Source organism: Candoia aspera, chromosome 1, assembly GCF_035149785.1.
Source record: "Candoia aspera isolate rCanAsp1 chromosome 1, rCanAsp1.hap2, whole genome shotgun sequence".
NCBI classification, from domain to species: domain Eukaryota; kingdom Metazoa; phylum Chordata; class Lepidosauria; order Squamata; family Boidae; genus Candoia; species Candoia aspera.
In genome coordinates this window covers 230,895,599-230,913,441 of record NC_086153.1, presented here as the reverse complement: position 1 = coordinate 230,913,441, position 17,843 = coordinate 230,895,599, and the positions used below count along the sequence as shown (strand labels likewise).

General features: G+C 44.0%; 1 protein-coding gene across 1 annotated transcript; it reads left to right on the top strand.

Moving 5' to 3' along the window:
* Positions 1–705: 705 nt before the first annotated feature.
* On the top strand, positions 706–16,748 carry SSRP1 (structure specific recognition protein 1). Its single transcript, XM_063289085.1, has 17 exons — positions 706–866; positions 1,152–1,397; positions 2,940–3,125; positions 3,976–4,081; positions 4,803–4,993; positions 5,068–5,298; positions 6,175–6,278; positions 6,656–6,784; positions 7,089–7,310; positions 10,007–10,079; positions 10,669–10,810; positions 10,968–11,013; positions 12,787–12,907; positions 13,913–14,083; positions 15,254–15,345; positions 15,444–15,621; positions 16,209–16,748. The coding sequence occupies exons 2-17, from the start codon at positions 1,344–1,346 to the stop codon at positions 16,275–16,277; spliced, it is 2,115 nt and encodes a 704-aa protein (XP_063145155.1). The 5' UTR covers positions 706–866; positions 1,152–1,343; the 3' UTR covers positions 16,278–16,748.
* Positions 16,749–17,843: the final 1,095 nt, after the last annotated feature.

Sequence of the window (17,843 nt, the reverse complement as noted above, 5' to 3'; positions counted from 1 at the left end):
GCTATTTCTTACTCCCTTTCTACGTTGTGTAATGGTGCTTGCCCTGAAACGGAACTGCTTAATGGCGTATGCATTTTTACAGCATTACTATATTTGCCTGTTAACTTTCTTTAGGCAAAATCCTGTTTCAATAGCTCACAGCCTCCAGGCAAATGGTCACCTATCCAACCATCCTGCCAGAGAAGGCGGGAAAATGCTTTCAGTGAGAACGGCTTTATGCCTAACACGGGAGGCTTTAGTCTGAACACGTCCTTGCCAAGTTAGAAGAGAAAGGCAAGGCTATACTCTCTTCTAGGTGCCTACAGAAAATACTGACGCCTCTCACCACCAGGGCTTCAGACTCTAGGAAAACAAAGGATAACCTCCCTCCAGAAACCCAACCCCGCTTTTGTGCGCTTGAAACCCGAAGGTGTTCCAAGACTTTGGCCATAGACACGCGAAGGGCTAGAGTGGAATTATTCTGCATTCATAGAGAAACGTAGTGCAGAGCAGCCGTCCCTTTTGATCGGAAGTTTACCATGCAGCTCGAAGCCTCGCAGGAGAGACTATCGGTCTGTGGCTTCGGAGGACGGAAGTGAGGTTGGTTTCCGGTGGCAGCTGAAGGGGATTGCTTGGGACTCGTGTTGCGCAGGCGGGAAACTGTGTCTGGCGAGAGGGGTGAGTGATGCGGGGCTTGGGCCGGGAGTCGTGGCGGCTGCAACACGGCTGGGCATGAAACCGCTGGGCCACGCATTGCCGGTGTTGTGGTGGAGGCGGGCCTTATGTCTGCGTCTCTGCGCTCGCCGGCTCTTTAGAGCTGCGATCTCTGACATCAATCTCTTCTAACCTGGAGCCCATCCGGTGTGTTGGGGGACTGCCATTCCCAGGTGGGGCAAAAGTGCTATACGTAGCTCTAAATAAATCTTCCTGACTCACTTCTGAACTGGCAAGGGCAATAAAGAATTGTCTTGGAAGGCAGGTAAATTTCTTGTGGGCTCCATGGTGTTGGGACAACTTAATAAAGTTCCATGTTGACTTTTTTGAAACTGCACTGGGATACTGTTATTACAGCTGGTTTGGCATGAAGAGAGTGCTTGGTTTGCAAGGGCAAAAGGAAACTGCTTGTTTTTATCTTGGTGGTAAATGCTTGTATGTATCTGTTTCCTTTCCAGATATATTAAAGAAGAGACCCAGTGTTCTTGGTTTCTCAGGGCTTCCTTTGCATCTCTCAGGGTAGAATATGCCAGTCACTAAGACTTCTGCTTGATGTCCTGTGTGTTTTCTTGCACAACACCTTTCTCCTAAACAGTACACTTTCGTGATCTGACACCAGCCCCTGCCATAGTGGGCAGGGAGCTGTCAGCATGGCAGATACATTGGAGTTCAATGAAATATACCAAGAGGTGAAGGGATCTATGGTGAGTGATGTAGTAACATTTCTGAATAGATGGATCTTGGTAATTTGCAGGGAGGGCATGTCAACTGTAATAAATGAGAAACATTTATATGATTGGATGAAGATTAGGTTTGTAGATAACATGCCATATTTCTGTAACGGAATGGACCTTGCCTCTCAAGTATTCTGATTTAGGGATTGTGGGATCCATGATGCTACTGTACCTTAATCACTAAAATGTATCTTGAAATTGCTGATGGTAATGATATTTATCTTAAGGGCTTTTTAATTATTTAATGTTGTTAATGCCACTTTGAGCCTAACTGAGCAGAGTAATGGTATATCACTCAGGATATTACCACTGTAAAAATGCATAGGGGACCAGTTTAGTTTAGCTTAGCTTTAAAAATGACTAATCCAAACTTCTAAAAATTACTGAGTGATTTGTGTTTTAGTATTCTATGTCTCAGTGCTACTGTTTTGGTATTAGCTTGATTTCTAGTAATAGCTTTCTCTTCCTGTGTATGTTGATATTGGTTTTCAGTCCTAAGACATTTGTGGCACTTGTCATTGATAATATGCTGTTCTCCATAATCCTGAATTGTTTGTTCAAAAGCTGTATGTTTTCTCCATTTATACAAGAGGAAGGTTAACTACATGGCTTTACAGTTACAAGTTAAAAGTGTATGATGCATGGGAGATAATGCTAATTGATTAAGCATACTATTGATGTCTAGAGTATCTTCAGAAAAATAATCTTCAAATGGCAGTATAGACATAGTGAGGGCATTTGGGATATCAAACAAGAACAAATTGCCATGTTTTATTTCTAGGTTCCTTTTTTGATTGAATAATGAGGCATTAATTTAAGTTGAATCAGAACAATGGTCCACTCTATTAGGTTTGCAAGAACATTTATTCTGCAAAAACATCTACTTATTCTAATTGATGAGAAAGCCACTGCTTAGCTTTGTCTATAGCCTAGGTTTCAATGGTACTGAATTCTGCATGTCCAATGTAGGTGGGATCAAGCATATATAAGAAATGTAGCTGGCCACATCTCAGTTGTTTGGGCACAATGTTAGAAGGAATTTCTGCAAATTGATTGATAGATTATGTGCTCTTGGGTCAATCTGTCCCCAACTTGCTTCTTCAGGTCTTTCAATGGGGCACTCATCACCATTGTAACTGAGTCCATCCACTTCGCTGCTGGTTCTCCTCTTCCCTCTCTTTCCACCTTTCCCAGCGTTATGAAGCTCCCCAGAAAACTAGGTCTTCGCATTATGTGTGCAGATTTCTGCAACTGCTTACCTATATGGATGTATGCTTGCTGCCAGCGATTCTAAATTTTAAAGAGGTTCTTAGAGGCTCTTGAAAGAATGAAGATACTTAGGACATAAGTTTTTTTTTTTAATTTAGAGGAGGAAATAGTTTCTTCCTTCTTTAAACAGGAATTTGAAACATTGTTTTGGTGTTCCCTAGCCTAAAAAGATTAGGTGCCATCCTCTGCTTTCATCTGCTATTCAGTATTGTTTTCTTACATTTTCTGTTCGTTCTGGGGTAGAATGATGGCCGTCTGCGGCTAAGCCGTCAAGGTGTGATTTTCAAGAACAGCAAAACTGGGAAAGTTGACAACATCCAGGCCTCAGAGTTGGCAGAGGGTGTCTGGAGGCGAGTAGCACTGGGCCACGGCCTCAAACTGCTTACTAAGAGTGGCCATGTCTACAAGTATGATGGGTTCAGAGAGACGGTAAGGCCCTTTTGATACAGGTTTGTTTTTGAGCATGATGCATTAGAGAAGAATGCAGAGTTTTAATCAGATAGGCAGTTGAAGATAGGCTATTTTAAAATCTGCTACTGGAGTGTTCACTATAGCAAGAGATTTTGCAGTTGGATATCTAATCTGATTATGCCAGTGTGCCTTTCAGCCTTGGATCTTACACTGCTGTTTGTAACGTGAATGGAACTGGTAGCAGCAATGCTTGTTTCCTTTAATTTAGCTGTAACTAGAGATACTTACATCAGCAGGTGACAGCACCTAGCTGACTTTGATTAGCTAAACAGAGTTGGCCCTATTTTGTACTTGGATGGGAGACAACCTAGACATTCTCGAGCTCTTGGTTCAATGAGAAGGTTTTTAAAAAATCCTGAAAGAAAGAATGGCAAACCACTTTTCTTTCAGGCCAGGAAAATGTCATAGTTATATCCATGAAAATCACCAGTAGCCCAGTTTAAATCAAAGCAAGTATAGTTTTGGTTTTTAAAGATAAAATAGAGTTTTGTTTTGTTTCTTACATATGTTTGCATTTGTTGTAGGAAGTGATGCTGGTAAAATACACAGATCCTTGTAATTCTTTTTTTTTAACGGCTCAACTCCCACGTAATGTTTCTTAATATTATATTTTTAGGGCCTGTGCTATAATGTGATTTCATATCTGAAGTATAATCTAAATTCCTCTAGTGTACAAAAAGGGACTTGCTTCAAATTACTGATGTACATGTCTTTAGCTTGCTGGTGTGTAAATTGGCTGTTTTCATTTTTTCATTTATTTATATTTCAAATTTAGTCACCACCCATCTCACTCACTTTTCATCCTTAGGAGTTTGACAAACTTTCAGATTTCTTCAAAACCCACTTTCATTTAGAGCTTGCTGAGAAAGATCTATGTGTGAAGGGTTGGAACTGGGGGACAGTCAAATTTGGAGGTGAGTTTTATACTGTAGATGATATCCCACTCCACAGAAGTTGATAGTTGGAAACAGAACTCAATGAAACATCACTAATAAAAGAAGATGGAGGTGGGTTTTTTTTTTTAGTTATTTTGGGGAGGAATTGACTGTTGGCTATGAGGTAGTCGCTGAGTTTACATATAAGCTTAAGCGATGCTTGTTGTAATCATGGCTTATTAAATATGCAACAATTGGCTAAATTTGCATATTATGCTAAGTCATAACCCAGAAGTTGGAAACCTATAGCACCAGGACCACGTATGACTTTCAACCTCTTTTTGCAGCATCCCAAAACTTATGATCCTTGATGCTAAATACCAAAGACATTGTTTTTGAGGCAGCTTGTGCTGTAAAATAGGCTTATATAATTTAAAAAACAAAATGACCAACCCCAATCCTCTCCCCCCCAACAAATCTGCAGGCGAACACTGAAAATTTCAGCCCTGATACTGTTCTATCCATTTTATATCATTTTCCTGCTTGGTGTGGTCCTCTCTTCCATGTTAAATGTGGCTCCCAACAGTCAAAAGGTTGCCCACCCCTTCTATATAACCTTAGTTTGCAAATCACCAAGCGGTTTGCACCATCATGCAAAACCAAAGCCAATGTGCTAAGCACATTATGGTTTAGCAGGATGTGAGAAATAAGGTAATATATTTTGGTGAAAAAATATCCCCCCTTTTTTTTCTTTTGCAAGGGCAACTTCTCTCTTTTGACATTGGGGAGCAACCAGTTTTTGAAATCCCACTCAGTAATGTGTCCCAATGCACAACTGGCAAGAATGAGGTGACCCTGGAGTTCCATCAGAATGATGATGCTGAGGTGTCACTTATGGAGGTCCGCTTCTACGTACCACCCACTCAGGAGGATGGTGTGGATCCTGTGGAGGTAAGCTGAACCTGGAGTTGAGGTGACAATGGAGGAGGAAACACTTGTTCATAAAACTCTCATTGCTGTTGCAGGCATTTGCCCAGAATGTGTTATCAAAGGCAGATGTCATCCAGGCTACTGGAGATGCTATCTGCATCTTCCGAGAACTGCAGTGCTTGACTCCTCGTGGACGCTATGATATCCGTATCTATCCTACCTTCCTACACCTCCATGGCAAAACGTTTGATTACAAAATCCCATATACTACTGTTCTGCGACTTTTCTTACTTCCCCATAAAGACCAGCGCCAGATGTTTTTTGTGGTGAGGAATTTTTGAATCATAGTCAACGTATTTCTTGTGAGAAGTAATTGCTGTGATTGCTTCTCAAAATAGGTTTCATTCAAAAGCCTTTTTTGGTGTTTTGTGGGGGAGTCTAACTGCTTAAATCCTGTATAACTAATTTAAAATCCAAAAGTCAAATTATTTATTGTTGATAGCCCTTTCTGGTGGAAGGAAGAATCCAGAAATGGCCTCTTTCTCCTAGTTTTAATAGTTTCTAATTATTCCAGATAAATGTCAATCTTCTGGTTTATTATAGAAATAATAGGAACTTACCTGTTTTCAGAGGGACGCGGTGGCGCTGCGGGTTAAACCGCTGAGCTGTCGATCGGAAGGTCGGCGGTTCGAAACCGCGCGGCGGGGTGAGCTCCCGTTGCTCATCCCAGCTCCTGCTCACCAAGCAGTTCGAAAACATGCAAATGTGAGTAGATTAATAGGTACCGCTTCGGCGGGAAGGTAACGGCGTTCCGTGAGTCATGCTGGCCACATGACCCGGAAGCGTCCTATGGACAACGCCGGCTCCAAGGCTTAGAAACGGAGATGAGCACCGCCCCCTAGAGTCGGACTCGACTGGACTTTACGTCAAGGGAAACCTTTACCTTTACCTGTTTTCAATATAATGTCTGGCTGGCTGGACTCACATCTCTCTTGTATTTTTGGACTATAGTAGGAGTGGAGAGAGATTCTGGGTAGCTATTTCCTCAGTTTGTATATTCTCTTTCTATCATGCTGGAGGGTAAGACCAGTCTCCTTAGGAAACTGTCTTTCTGCATGTTTAATGGACTTGGGCCATAGCAGAATGGCTCTTCTGGACTGGGATTCATACATATAGTTACTGCTGTCTCTGCTTTGTTCCAGATCAGCTTAGACCCTCCTATAAAGCAAGGCCAAACTCGCTATCACTTCCTTATTCTACTGTTCTCAAAGGATGAGGATATCTCCTTGACCCTCAACATGAATGAGTAAGTACCCTTATATGGTCAAGATTCACACTTCTCAGGAAGCCGTGGTTGCTTAGGCCTTGGCTTTTTAAATAAGTCACAGTGGCTGGATTCACACATTGTTTTCAACCATAGTCAAATAACCTGAAAGCCTTTGTATTTGGTCCTGTGTTTGTTCATACAGGGATGTTCTTGTATGTGGGAGATAACTGTAAAAATTGACCACTTACGTGAAATAGTCATGTATGTGGTAGCAGCACAACTAACTGTTAGAGAACGGGGCATGTCTCCATCAATTCTCTGTTATTATCTCAACTCCCAGGCTCACCTGTTTTCTCAGTGTCCTAATATCGCATGGGGATTCTGGCTGTATCTTGATTTGTATTCTCTACTTAAAGGGATGAAGTCGAGAAGCGCTTTGAGGGACGGCTCACCAAAAATATGTCTGGCTCTCTATATGAGATGGTCAGTCGTGTCATGAAAGCCCTTGTGAACCGCAAGATCACTGTCCCAGGCAACTTTATGGGGTAAGGAATGTTGATTGTAGGAACAGATGAACTGTGAGTAATCAGCTTTCAGTGTTTGGTAGAGAAGTGAAAAAGAAGGCATAAAGATTTGGGTTATGGGTACAATGAATAACACAGTAGTACATACATTGAGCCTATCTATCCTAAGTACCTTTTCCTCGTGGTTACTAACAGGTTAAGCCAAGTGGTAAAGTAACATAGGATGGTTGGGCTCCCTGGTTTGATAAGCTGTCCCTGTGTTTTCTAATAGCTACCTTCATCTGGCTCAACAAAATTAATACTGATGTTTCTTTTCCTTTGTTAGACATTCTGGAGCCCAGTGCATCACTTGTTCCTACAAGGCCAGTTCAGGGCTCTTGTACCCTTTGGAACGTGGCTTCATCTATGTGCACAAGCCACCTGTTCACATCCGCTTTGATGAGATTGCTTTTGTCAACTTTGCTCGTGGGACCACGACGACACGCTCCTTTGACTTTGAGATAGAAACTAAGCAGGGGACACAATACACTTTCAGCAGCATAGAGAGGTAAGTGTCCTAACAGTCAGAAATCACGCTGAGACGAGGAGTAGGTCTCTAGTGTTTATTACTGCTACATAAGACAGAATCCTAACAAACTGAAGAAGCGTGGGAAAACCCAGACAGATAAACCCCAAAAGCTAAGGCGGGTCTGATCTGTGTCTCTTTGAATGGCTGCTTAATTCTACACATGTGTTTTCCCCCCTGGATAGAGGCCCCCTCCTGCTCGCCATCAGTACTCATGACATCATCCTCCCCTCCAGATTCACATTCCATTTCAGCCCCCTCCCTTCCAGAGGTTTGATAAGAGTCTATGTCTCCTTCTAAGCTCCCATGGGAACTGGGCAACGATGGAAAGTCTTCAAAGGAAAACTCCTCCAAGGACGAATCAGTGCTGCTCTCCAGGTCTGATAACTCTTCTGGCCCAGGTGGCTGTGCTGGAAAATAGCTAGATAATTAGAAGAGTCGTCCCCCCTCCCCCCTGGGAAATGCAAGCCCGAGGTGGAGGGCTGCGGTTCCCTCCCCCTCCTCTGTTACTGGTATCAAGGCTTCAGGCAGGGGTGGAAACTGCAAACTTATGAACTCCTCTGCTTGGGATTCTTCGGCCTGCTCAGCCAAGTGAGGAATCTCCGGTAGAGTGTGAGGCTTGGGTTTGTGAGGGAAAAGTTGATGGAATTGATGAACCACTGTTGGTGCATGCACATCTCTGGCATTCTCCCATGTGCGCTCTTCCTCAGGGTACCCTTTCCAGTGTATGAAATATTGGATGCCCCTTCCCCTCCTCCTAGAGTCCAGAATGTCCTCAACTTCATATTCCTCCTCCCCCTCCACAATTACTGGAGGTGGGGGGGGCAGTTGCGATCGTAAGGCACTTGGGGGAGGGTCTTTGGCTAGCAAGGCTCTGTGAAAGACTGGATGGATTTTCATGGATGCTGGCAGCTTTAAGCGATAAGCCACTGGATTTATGTGCTGTACCACAGTGAAAGGGCCCACAAACTTAGAGTCCAACTTCTTGGGGGGTCTGGTAGAGGTCAAAAACTTGGTAGAGAGCCACACTCTGTCTCCTACTGCAATCGCTGGCCCCTCTTGTCTGCGAGCATCTGCAGCCCTCTTGTAAGCACTCTTTGCCCTGTTCAGCTGCTCCTTTAACAACTCCTGTGCGGCTTGTTGCTCTTTAAGAAAATCAGCCGCGGCTGGAACAGCTCCCTGCTGGGAGGAGGTGGGCAACACCCGAGGGTTAACCCCGTAGAGTGTTTGGAAAGGAGACATCTTGGTAGAGGACTGCGCAGAGTTCTTATATGTAAATTCTGCCATGGGGAGCAGGGCTGGCCAATTGTCTTGCTGATAAGTGGTGTAACACCTGAGATACTGCTGTAACCATTGGTTAATTTTCTCAGCTTGCCCATTACTAGCCAGATGGTGCGATGATGAGAGGTGGATCTGGACCCCTAATGACTGGAAAAGGGCCCTCCAGAACCTGGAAGTGAACTGAGGGCCTCTGTCACTCACCAAGTGATTTACCATGCCTCTATACCTAAAAACATGGTCCATGAACAACTGCGCTGTGGCTTGCGCAGATGGGAGGCCCTTGCACGGAATAAAATGCGCCATTTTTGTGAACAGGTCCACCACCACTAGTATGGAAGCCAGCCCCTGGACCGGGGGTAAATCAGTGATGAAATCCATGGAGATTGTATCCCAAGGCTGACTGGGGGTGGGTAGGGGTTGCAAGAGTCCTGTGGGCTTCCCTGGGATCTCAAGACTATTGGTGGAGCTGCTGCTGCTGCTGCTGCTGCTGCTGCTGCTGCTGCTGCTGCTGCTGCTGCTGCTGCTGCTGCTGCTGCTGCTGCTGCTGCTGCTGCTGCTGCTGGCACCGGTCGTGGGTTAATCGGAGCTGGTTGTTGTAACTGCTGTAGCATGGCTGCTTGTAATGCGTTGATCTGGAGATCTACTTGTTGGTGTTGTTACAGGGCTGCTGCCAATTGTTGGATGGCTTGCTGAATTTCCTGGTTTTCCGAAGACATTTTCCAAATGTCTCTCCTTTATTTTTCTTTGTTCCTCCCTCTTTCGATGGGAGTAGGAGTTTGTTAGGATTGATGTCCTAACAGTCAGAAATCACGCTGAGACGAGGAGTAGGTCTCTAGTGTTTATTACTGCTACATAAGACAGAAAATCCTAACAAACTGACGAAGCGTGGGAAAAACCCAGACAGATAAACCCCAAAAGCTAAGGCGGGTCTGATCTGTGTCTCTTTGAATGGCTGCTTAATTTCTCAGTACTACACATGCGTTTTCCCCCCTGGATAGAGGCCCCTTCCAGCTCGCCATCAGTACTCATGACAGTAAGTGGATGCAACCCAGCAGAGCTGTTGAGGGATACCATTCATCTCAGTTGCTGCTCTGTAGTGTGTAGGCCGTCTCCCATTTCAGAGGATTCTGGCAGAACCCTTGTGATTCAAAAAACCTGCTGTTTGTATTGCTTGTCTGCTGCTGTGACCCATGATTTCAAATGTTTTTTCATTTGATCCTCATCTTGCCTTGATCCTTTTCCTCTATCACCCCCACCACTTCTCTCCCCACTCTCCCCTCGTTCTCTGCAGTAGTAATAAAAAATTGTATTGATCCTGTTTGAGCTGCTTCTGTCATAGGCAGGTGAATATTGGTCCTAGGCTAGATTATACTTCCTATGATTTCTCTTCCCTGCAGAGAAGAATATGGCAAACTCTTTGACTTTGTGAATGCCAAGAAACTGAACATCAAGAATCGAGGACTCAAGGAGGTACCTTTTTCAGGGGGTGGGCAAGAGAGAACAAGGAAAGGCGATTGCTGTCTAGTCCTGTTCCTGATCTGCTTGGGATGGGATGGGGGTTTCTCTTTCTCTCCAGAGCTTTCTTCCTTCTCAATTTCTGTTCTCTCCTTGTAGAAGAAAAAGGTCTGTGCGATTGTCCCCTCCTCTTCCTCCTCTTGGTTCAGGTCTCCTCTGCATGGCTGTGGTGAACATTTCTAATCACCATAGAATAACCTTGCATGAACCACAGGGATGGGGCAGTAGCCTGCTTTGCTCCAGGAGTGGCTTCTACCTAATCCACTGTCAAGTCACTAGCATGATTCCTCCCTTCCCCTGGGGAGGGTAAGGGTGTTTTAGCAGACTCTGGGAAGCAGCATGTAATCGGTTGTTGAGGCATTTGCGGGACTTGTGTACCAGAAACCTCCTCTCTGCAGTTTGTGTGTCTAGGAGCATGGTGGGAGTTACAGGTGTAGAATCTCTGCATGCTTTAGGTGTAAAAGCAATTGAAGAATTTTTGTCTGCTTGTGGCAAGTGGAACCCTTGTGTTAGCATCCATGGAGCCCATTGTGTGTGTTGCTAGGGCATGAAGAATGTGACCTATGACGAATATGATGGTTCTGATGAAGACTCCCATGATGCCTACTTGGAGCGGATGAAGGAGGAGGGCAAGATCCGGGAGGAGCATGCAAATGACAGCAGTGAGGACTCCGGAGAGGAGACAGGTGAGTGCGCTCCTTCAGCGGCTGGCCTGATTTCTCCAAATGGCTTTTACTTGCAGCTAGGATCTTTCCATCTCTTCTCTCACTTAGGCACACACAAACACTTTGCATTCCCTGTTAATTTCTTTGGATTAGAAATAAGGATCTTCTTTTTTTCCAGATGAATCGTTCAATCCTGTAGAGGAGGAGGAGGATGTGGCCGAAGAGTAAGTTAAAAAAAAAATTAGATGGTCAGAGATCCCTTGTGTAATGTTTGTGGTGTATGAATGATGCCGTGGTACACTTTAGTGTTGTTTAAGTAACGAAAGTATTACCTAGTGACATTAGATTCATACCTCATCTTGAGCTCCTGAATCACAGGCAGGCTACAAATGTTACAAACAATAAATATTTTTAGAAGTGTTGGTGCTGCTTTGGCTTGCAGTGAACACTAGGTGACTATGTCCAGGTTAGAACCAAAATATGCAACCTGGTGCCCTCCAGACTCTTATCCCCGTAACCTCTGAACATTAATCCTGAAGACTGGGGCTTGGGGAAGTTGTTGTCCAAAGTATTTGGAAGACACTAAACTGCCTATTCACGCCTTAGAATGCAGAAACAGGAAAATCTCGAGATTAAAATATTTCCAAGAGAGAAATACTGAATATCTGTGCTAAGAATGACTGCAGTAATACAGTGAAAGGGAAGGGAGAAGAGTCGAGCTCGACTGTAGGAATACCATAATTCCTAGGCACTGTAGGAATGAGGTAAGACTGGAATTGGAATTTATTTCATCCATCCCTTAGCCGACTTTCAGAACTGCAATTTTAGGGCAACTGACTGTATAATTGGAGGACAATTAATCTTACAGTGATGCTGCCGTATTGAAGTAATTTCATCTGGAGGAGTCATATGGTATAGTAAAGGTTGTATCTTCAGGAAGATCATGAGCTCTAGAAAGCTGTGGATGTGCTCCTTGCACCTGCTGGAGAATAGCTTGGAGGCAAGCACTGATGTCAGTAAAGCCAATCTGCCTAGAAGGGAATGTTTATGAGTGGTTTCCTTTACTTATTTGGGAGATTTGTTTGACGGGTTTCGGAAAAGAAAAATAAATACTTGCACAAATAGAAGAGTGAGTCTGAAAGTCATTTTTTCCTCTTGATTCTTTCATTAATTCAATTCAAACATTAATGTGTTTGTAGCCACCATGGGGGGGTAGATGGGTTTTTTATATTGTGGATTTTAATTTTGTAAGCCGCCCAGAGCCAGTGTGTGTGAGTTGGGCAGCCATATAGATTTATTAAATAAATAAATAAAATCGTGATTTGATACCTGCACCTTTGTGCTTTGTAAGAAAAACATTTCTGTGAAGGACTGTGTGTAGTTTGTTACACTCCTGTGGGTAACAATTTGTAGTAAAGTCGATGAAGAATCTCAGTCATCCAGGTGGAATTGTCTGTAGGCTGAGTCATGGCAACTGGATTTCTTTCTTTTGGGTAGAAACGTTTTGCTGCTTGTCCAAGCAGCTTCTTCAGCCTGGGCAAAGGTTGGTGAGGGGACCCCATATATGTCTTCCAGCTACATGTCCCTACAGCCATTCAGGTGTAGGGACAATGCAGCCACCCTGGAAGACATATATGGAGTCCCCTCACCAACCTTTGCCCAGGCTGAAGAAGCTGCTTGGACAAGCAGCAAAACGTTTCTACCCAAAAGAAAGAAATCCAGTTGCCATGACTCAGCCTACAGACAATTTGTAGTATGTGAGCTTTTAAAAACTACTACTACCTGATTTCTTCTAGACTGATTGTATAGAATTCTTTATAGGATTTGTTCTTGACACAGTGATCCTGTGGTATAAAGTGTCAGGAATTGTAGGTTAGGTCTGAGATTTTATTAGGATAGGGAAGTGATTCAAGCTTGTGAATGGCTGTGCCTGCATATGCGCACACTTACTTGCTAATGGTTTTTGACCCACCCCTCCTGACTTTTTCTTGAGACAGGTTTGATACCAACGCCTCTGCTAGTTCTTCTAGTAATGAAGGGGACAGTGATGAGAAGAAGAAACCTGCCAAAAAAGCCAAAATTGTTAAAGAACGGAAGCCCCGCAAGAAACAGTCTGAGGTGAAAATGGAACTGAAGATGCATCTGTGTCTGTCAGACAAAATAATGATTGGATTGAGCATAATTAGAACCATCTTGTATCCTACTGAGGACCCCCTTCAGTCACTCAGAGATCACCAGAGACACCGTCTTATTCAGAGGAGCTGACCTGGCTCTCAATCTGGAGTGTTCGGTGGTTGGAGAGCCTTCATATATGACTTAATTGTGTCACCTCCCTCTGTGTCTCCAGAGAATGGAGACTATTGGCAAGAATAACTAAATGAAGAGAAAACCTCCAAGATAAAATCAGTTCCTCAAATTATATCTGAATTAGTGTAAAAATGAATTTAATATAGACTTTCTTTTTTTTATGATTAAAAGGGATTAACCTTTGAAACAGACCCTCTTGAGGCTTCAATATCATAGCTGAGAGTTTTGGAAGGCGTACAGAAGTGGCTTCTGTGTACCAAGAAAGGCTTCAGGATTATAGATTCAGAAGTGACCATCGAGGTCATCTAATGCAACTGCCTACTCAGTGCAGGATCCACTAGAGCATGAATTAAGCTGCAAAAAATATCTTGGGGCTCCTTCTATAAATGGTATTTCTAGTAAATGAGTGTTTTGTGATTGGCCACTTTCATTGGCAATCATTCTGTCAATGGAGCCTCTCTTGGGAGGACCCATGACAGGTACTGCAAATTCCCAGCATGCCCAGTCTCTCAAAATGGTTGCCTTCCCCCTCCCATGGTTGTAGGGAAGGCTGTCTCCATTCAGATGGTGGAGAGAGCTAAAGGAGACTCTTGCCCATGAACCAGCTCACATAGCAGAGAGCTGCTGGAGTGGTAGTCTTTAGAGTTGGAAACAAGCTGACTATCCCATTTATTTGAAAGTAGAGGCATGCAAAGTTAGGCAGGTCAGAAGGGATGCATCTTTTAAGTTATCTGTCAGATAGACTGGGAAGGAGGGTTGTCTTTACTACATGGTTATGCTTTTCTCTTGGTTTTCTTCTGTCATCCTCCCTCCCAGGGTAAGAAAGGGAAAGACCCCAATGCCCCAAAGAGGCCTTTATCTGCCTACATGCTCTGGCTCAATGCTAATCGTGACAAGATCAGATCAGACAGTCCTGGCATGAGCGTCACTGATGTGTCCAAGAAGGCTGGAGAACTGTGGAAAGGAATGTCAAAAGAGAAGAAAGAGGTGGGTAAAGAGATGGTGCTGAATGGAACCCCATTTTGTGGGGATGGGAATGAACGTTTTGTGTTTTTTTCTGGAAAGGTGTTGTGTTAGTAATAAATCCCAAATTGTGCACCACTTAAGTACAAAGATGCACAATTCCTTAAATTACATGTTTGAGTTTTTAAAAATAGAACCAATGTCTCGAGACGCGTGAGACATGATAGACATTTCTGAAATTATGATCGTTGGGGTCCTTAAACATAGTGGGAGAGAATACGCCTTGCATGCACAGTGCCCTAGATTCAGTCCCCATCAGTACCCAGCAAGACAGGGAAATACTTTTATCTGAAAATCTGAGGAGCTTATGTGCTTAAGCTGTTAGGCTAGGGTGGGAAGTCCCAGTTCTAGTCAACTTTCTGCCACAGAAGCTCACTGGATGATGTTGGGTCAGTTGCCCTCTCTGAACCCAAACTACCTCAGAGTTGATCTGGGGAGAAATTGCATGGGGAAGCACTGTGTCCACTTCCCTGAACTCCTGAACAGAAGGCAGGATCTAATCAAATAAACAAACAATGGTCTACACTGGTATTGCCAGGGATTTGGGGAAATAGCTTCCTGGACCTGATGAGATTCCGTGCTGGATATAGCAGAGCTGCTACTTTTGCACTGTTCTGCAGGGCACCAAGAGCTATTCACTAGAGGTAAGCAAACCATTTCAAGATCAAAATGTTTCAAGGCCATAATGTGCTTTTCCTGCCTCCCCAGAAACATCTGAATGTCTAATTCGTAATAGTCTATTTCTGGTAAGATCAGAATATAGTCTATTCCAAGACTGAAATCTTTGGCCCTTCAAATGTTTTGCATGTCGTTACTTTCTAGGGCCCAGCAATCCTTTCCTGATCATGAGGCATTCCCACAGGAGTACTCACATGGACTTTTGAGTCTAGAACTGACCTACTTCAAAACCTTCACAAATGAACCTGAGGGGGAAACACTATTGATTTAAAGGAGTTGGGATTTTGAAATGTAGCTTTTGATATTTAGATTTCAGCTTCCATGGCATTTGGGATAGGGTATACTGAGGGGTTAGTAGGAGTATTATAGGCATTAACATGTATGTATGCGTATATGGGAAAGAGGGATTATGCAGCTTGAACAAGAGGTATGTAGAACTGGCTGTTTGGCTTGTAGGAATGGGAGCGCAAAGCTGAAGAAGCCAAGCGGGATTATGAGAAGGCCATGAAGGACTACAGTGAGGGGAGCAAATTGGACAGCTCTAAGCGGTGAGCAGTTATACAGCGACCTTTCCCCCAACCCCTTCTCTCCTAAACCAAATGGACTCTGCCATTGCAGAAACCTGTTTGTGTTCTCATGGGTACAGAGAAAAAGCCAAAAAGAAAAAGCCAGATAAACCAGGGAAGGGCAGAACAGAGAAGAGGGCAGCAACACCCGTAAAATCTTCTGCTAGCAAGAACCCTCCTAAACAGTTAGGCGACAGCTTCAAGAGCAAGGAGTTTGTGTCCAGCGATGAAAGTTCCTCAGGCGAAGACAAGAAGGAGGTGGGTTGTAAAATAAAATGAGGTGGGTGCTCGATGATGGCTGTGGACTAAAAACAAAACAAAAAATGGAAAAATGCATTACCCAGTTTTATCCAGGATTTTTTTCAACGCTTGGGCTCGCTGCAGAGAAGCTGCTGGTATATAATCATCCTTCTAAAGGTTGTAGTTTGTTGCACTCAGAATTAATCTCGATTGCTTCTGCCTTTGTTTATCTGAGACAATGCATTAGATTTGCATTTCGCCGTTGAATATCTGTTTATGGTACTTGGGGTTTACAGAGTACGGAACGTTTTATTCTTTAAAGTGATTCTCTTGCAATTTGGTGTGTGGCGTGGCCCTCTTCTTAGACTCCCTGGATGGAGCGTGTGGAGCATATCACTACTTCTTCACCTACCTGCACATCACCAGATTGGATGAGGTGACTGTCCAGACCTCAGTCTGCAAGTGCCTTAAAATAGGCATCGAGGCAGGAAATGCTAGCTTTCCTTTTTGGAGATGATTCTTTTAATTTAGAACCTGTAAAACATGTATCTAACCCTACGTGTCATCCATATTCTTAACCACGCTTGTGTCACTTTCTCTTCCAGGACTCTGATGAGGAGGAGATTGCCAGCACACCACCCAGTTCAGCAGAGTCTGCATCTGGCTCTGATTAGCCAAGAATAGTCAAGCCATCACACTGGTCCCCCTGCCCCTTAGGCAGGTGGCATGGTGGCTGTACTGCTGAGGGGAGACTGACTGGACCTTTTCACCCAGGCAAATAGGCTGGAGACCTGGCACAGCGCAGGGATACCTATCTTGTTTCACTGGCCTCCCCAGCTTGTCCCCCTTCCAATACCGCAGTAATTAGTCACAGCCAGTTACTGCCTTTGGAGAAAGGACGCCACCTAAAAGACAGTTGAGAAAGGCAGCAGTCCCTTTTCTTCTGCCTCCATGTTGTTGTAGGTGCCCTGTATCCTTTTAGGTGGCAAGCTGAATGGTATACAGCTGGAAGCTGGGACACTGTGCAGCCTCCGTAGTCAGGTTCAGTTGGTATCTCATTCTTCCCCCTTTGTTTTTTAAAGGTTCTCTTTGCATTTCTGTTTTATCATGGCTAACTGAATTAATAAAAATAAAGTGAATATGGATGGGATTTGTTCTAATGTAATCCAAAGCAACAGCTGGACAGATGAGCAAGTACCTTTCACCCTGCAGGAGAACTGCAAGGAGGAAAAAGAAGAAGTGGCCAAGATTTCTGCAGCTGCAAGTGCAGGGAAAGACCTTCCCTACCCCCCACCACTCTTGACCTGAGCCAGTGATTTCCCTGGAGGAAGTTGTACAGCAGCTGTATCTGCCTCTGCCTTGGGCCAAGGGTCTTAACTCTACTGCCTTCCATTAGCAGCAGCACTAATTGTATTTAAAGGGCCATTGTGTGCTGCTGGGACTTGGCTAATGCAAGAAACAGTCAATAGTGTGGAGGTCTGGCAATGCAGGAGGCTCCCATCAGCAGTAATGGCTCTGAGCATCTTTGGCATTAACTCGTGGGACAGTTTCTGGTTTCTCTTGCAAGTGCTACGTAAGGCAGGGTGGGGGAGATGCTCTTGTGCTCTGCCCTTTTAGCACAGGACAGCATTCCTCCAGAGGGGAATAAAGTGAAAGGTGATTATTTTTTTCCCACCTAGAATAAACTCTCCATAACCACCAATATGAAGGCACTTACCAATATGCACACCTATGGAAGGACTAATGGTGGACTTGGTCTGGTCTCTGGTTGAATGACATTAGCTCTTTACTCGGTAAGGATGTTATTCCTGAAATCTGGCTAGAGGTTCATGAATAGAAATAGAAACAGTTGGATTCCCTGATTCAGCCCACGGAATTCTCTAGCCCTACATTAAAGATTCTCCTGGCATGAAACAAGTGACATCTTTATCAGCATTCTGTCCCCTAGATGTGGAAGAAAAATAATTGGAGAGACCTACAAGCAGAATGTGGCAATGAAATCATTCATACCAATCTGTATACTGCATTGTTACAGGATTTCCTCTTGGCTAATATCGGAAAAAGGAAAACCAAGCGTGTGCTACTGGCCATCACAACATCATAAGAGAGCAGGCTCAGACCTATTAGGCATTGGTTTGAATAATTTATATGCTTCAACTTGGCTGTTTAGACAGTCCAAATGAAAGTTATGAGCTCCTGCTATTTTAGAATGGCTGGTTTTCCAGATTCCATTTCCCCAC

What these genes read in the sequence shown, in the direction of transcription:
- SSRP1 (XM_063289085.1), top strand. Translation starts at nt 1,344, where the DNA reads ATGGCAGATACATTGGAGTTCAATGAAATATACCAAGAGGTGAAGGGA. An exon ending in TTGACCCTCAACATGAATGA is followed by an intron (nt 6,279 to 6,655) that starts GTAAGTACCCTT and finishes CTCTACTTAAAG; the next exon opens with GGATGAAGTCGAGAAGCGCT. An exon ending in CAGGCGAAGACAAGAAGGAG is followed by an intron (nt 15,622 to 16,208) that starts GTGGGTTGTAAA and finishes TTTCTCTTCCAG; the next exon opens with GACTCTGATGAGGAGGAGAT.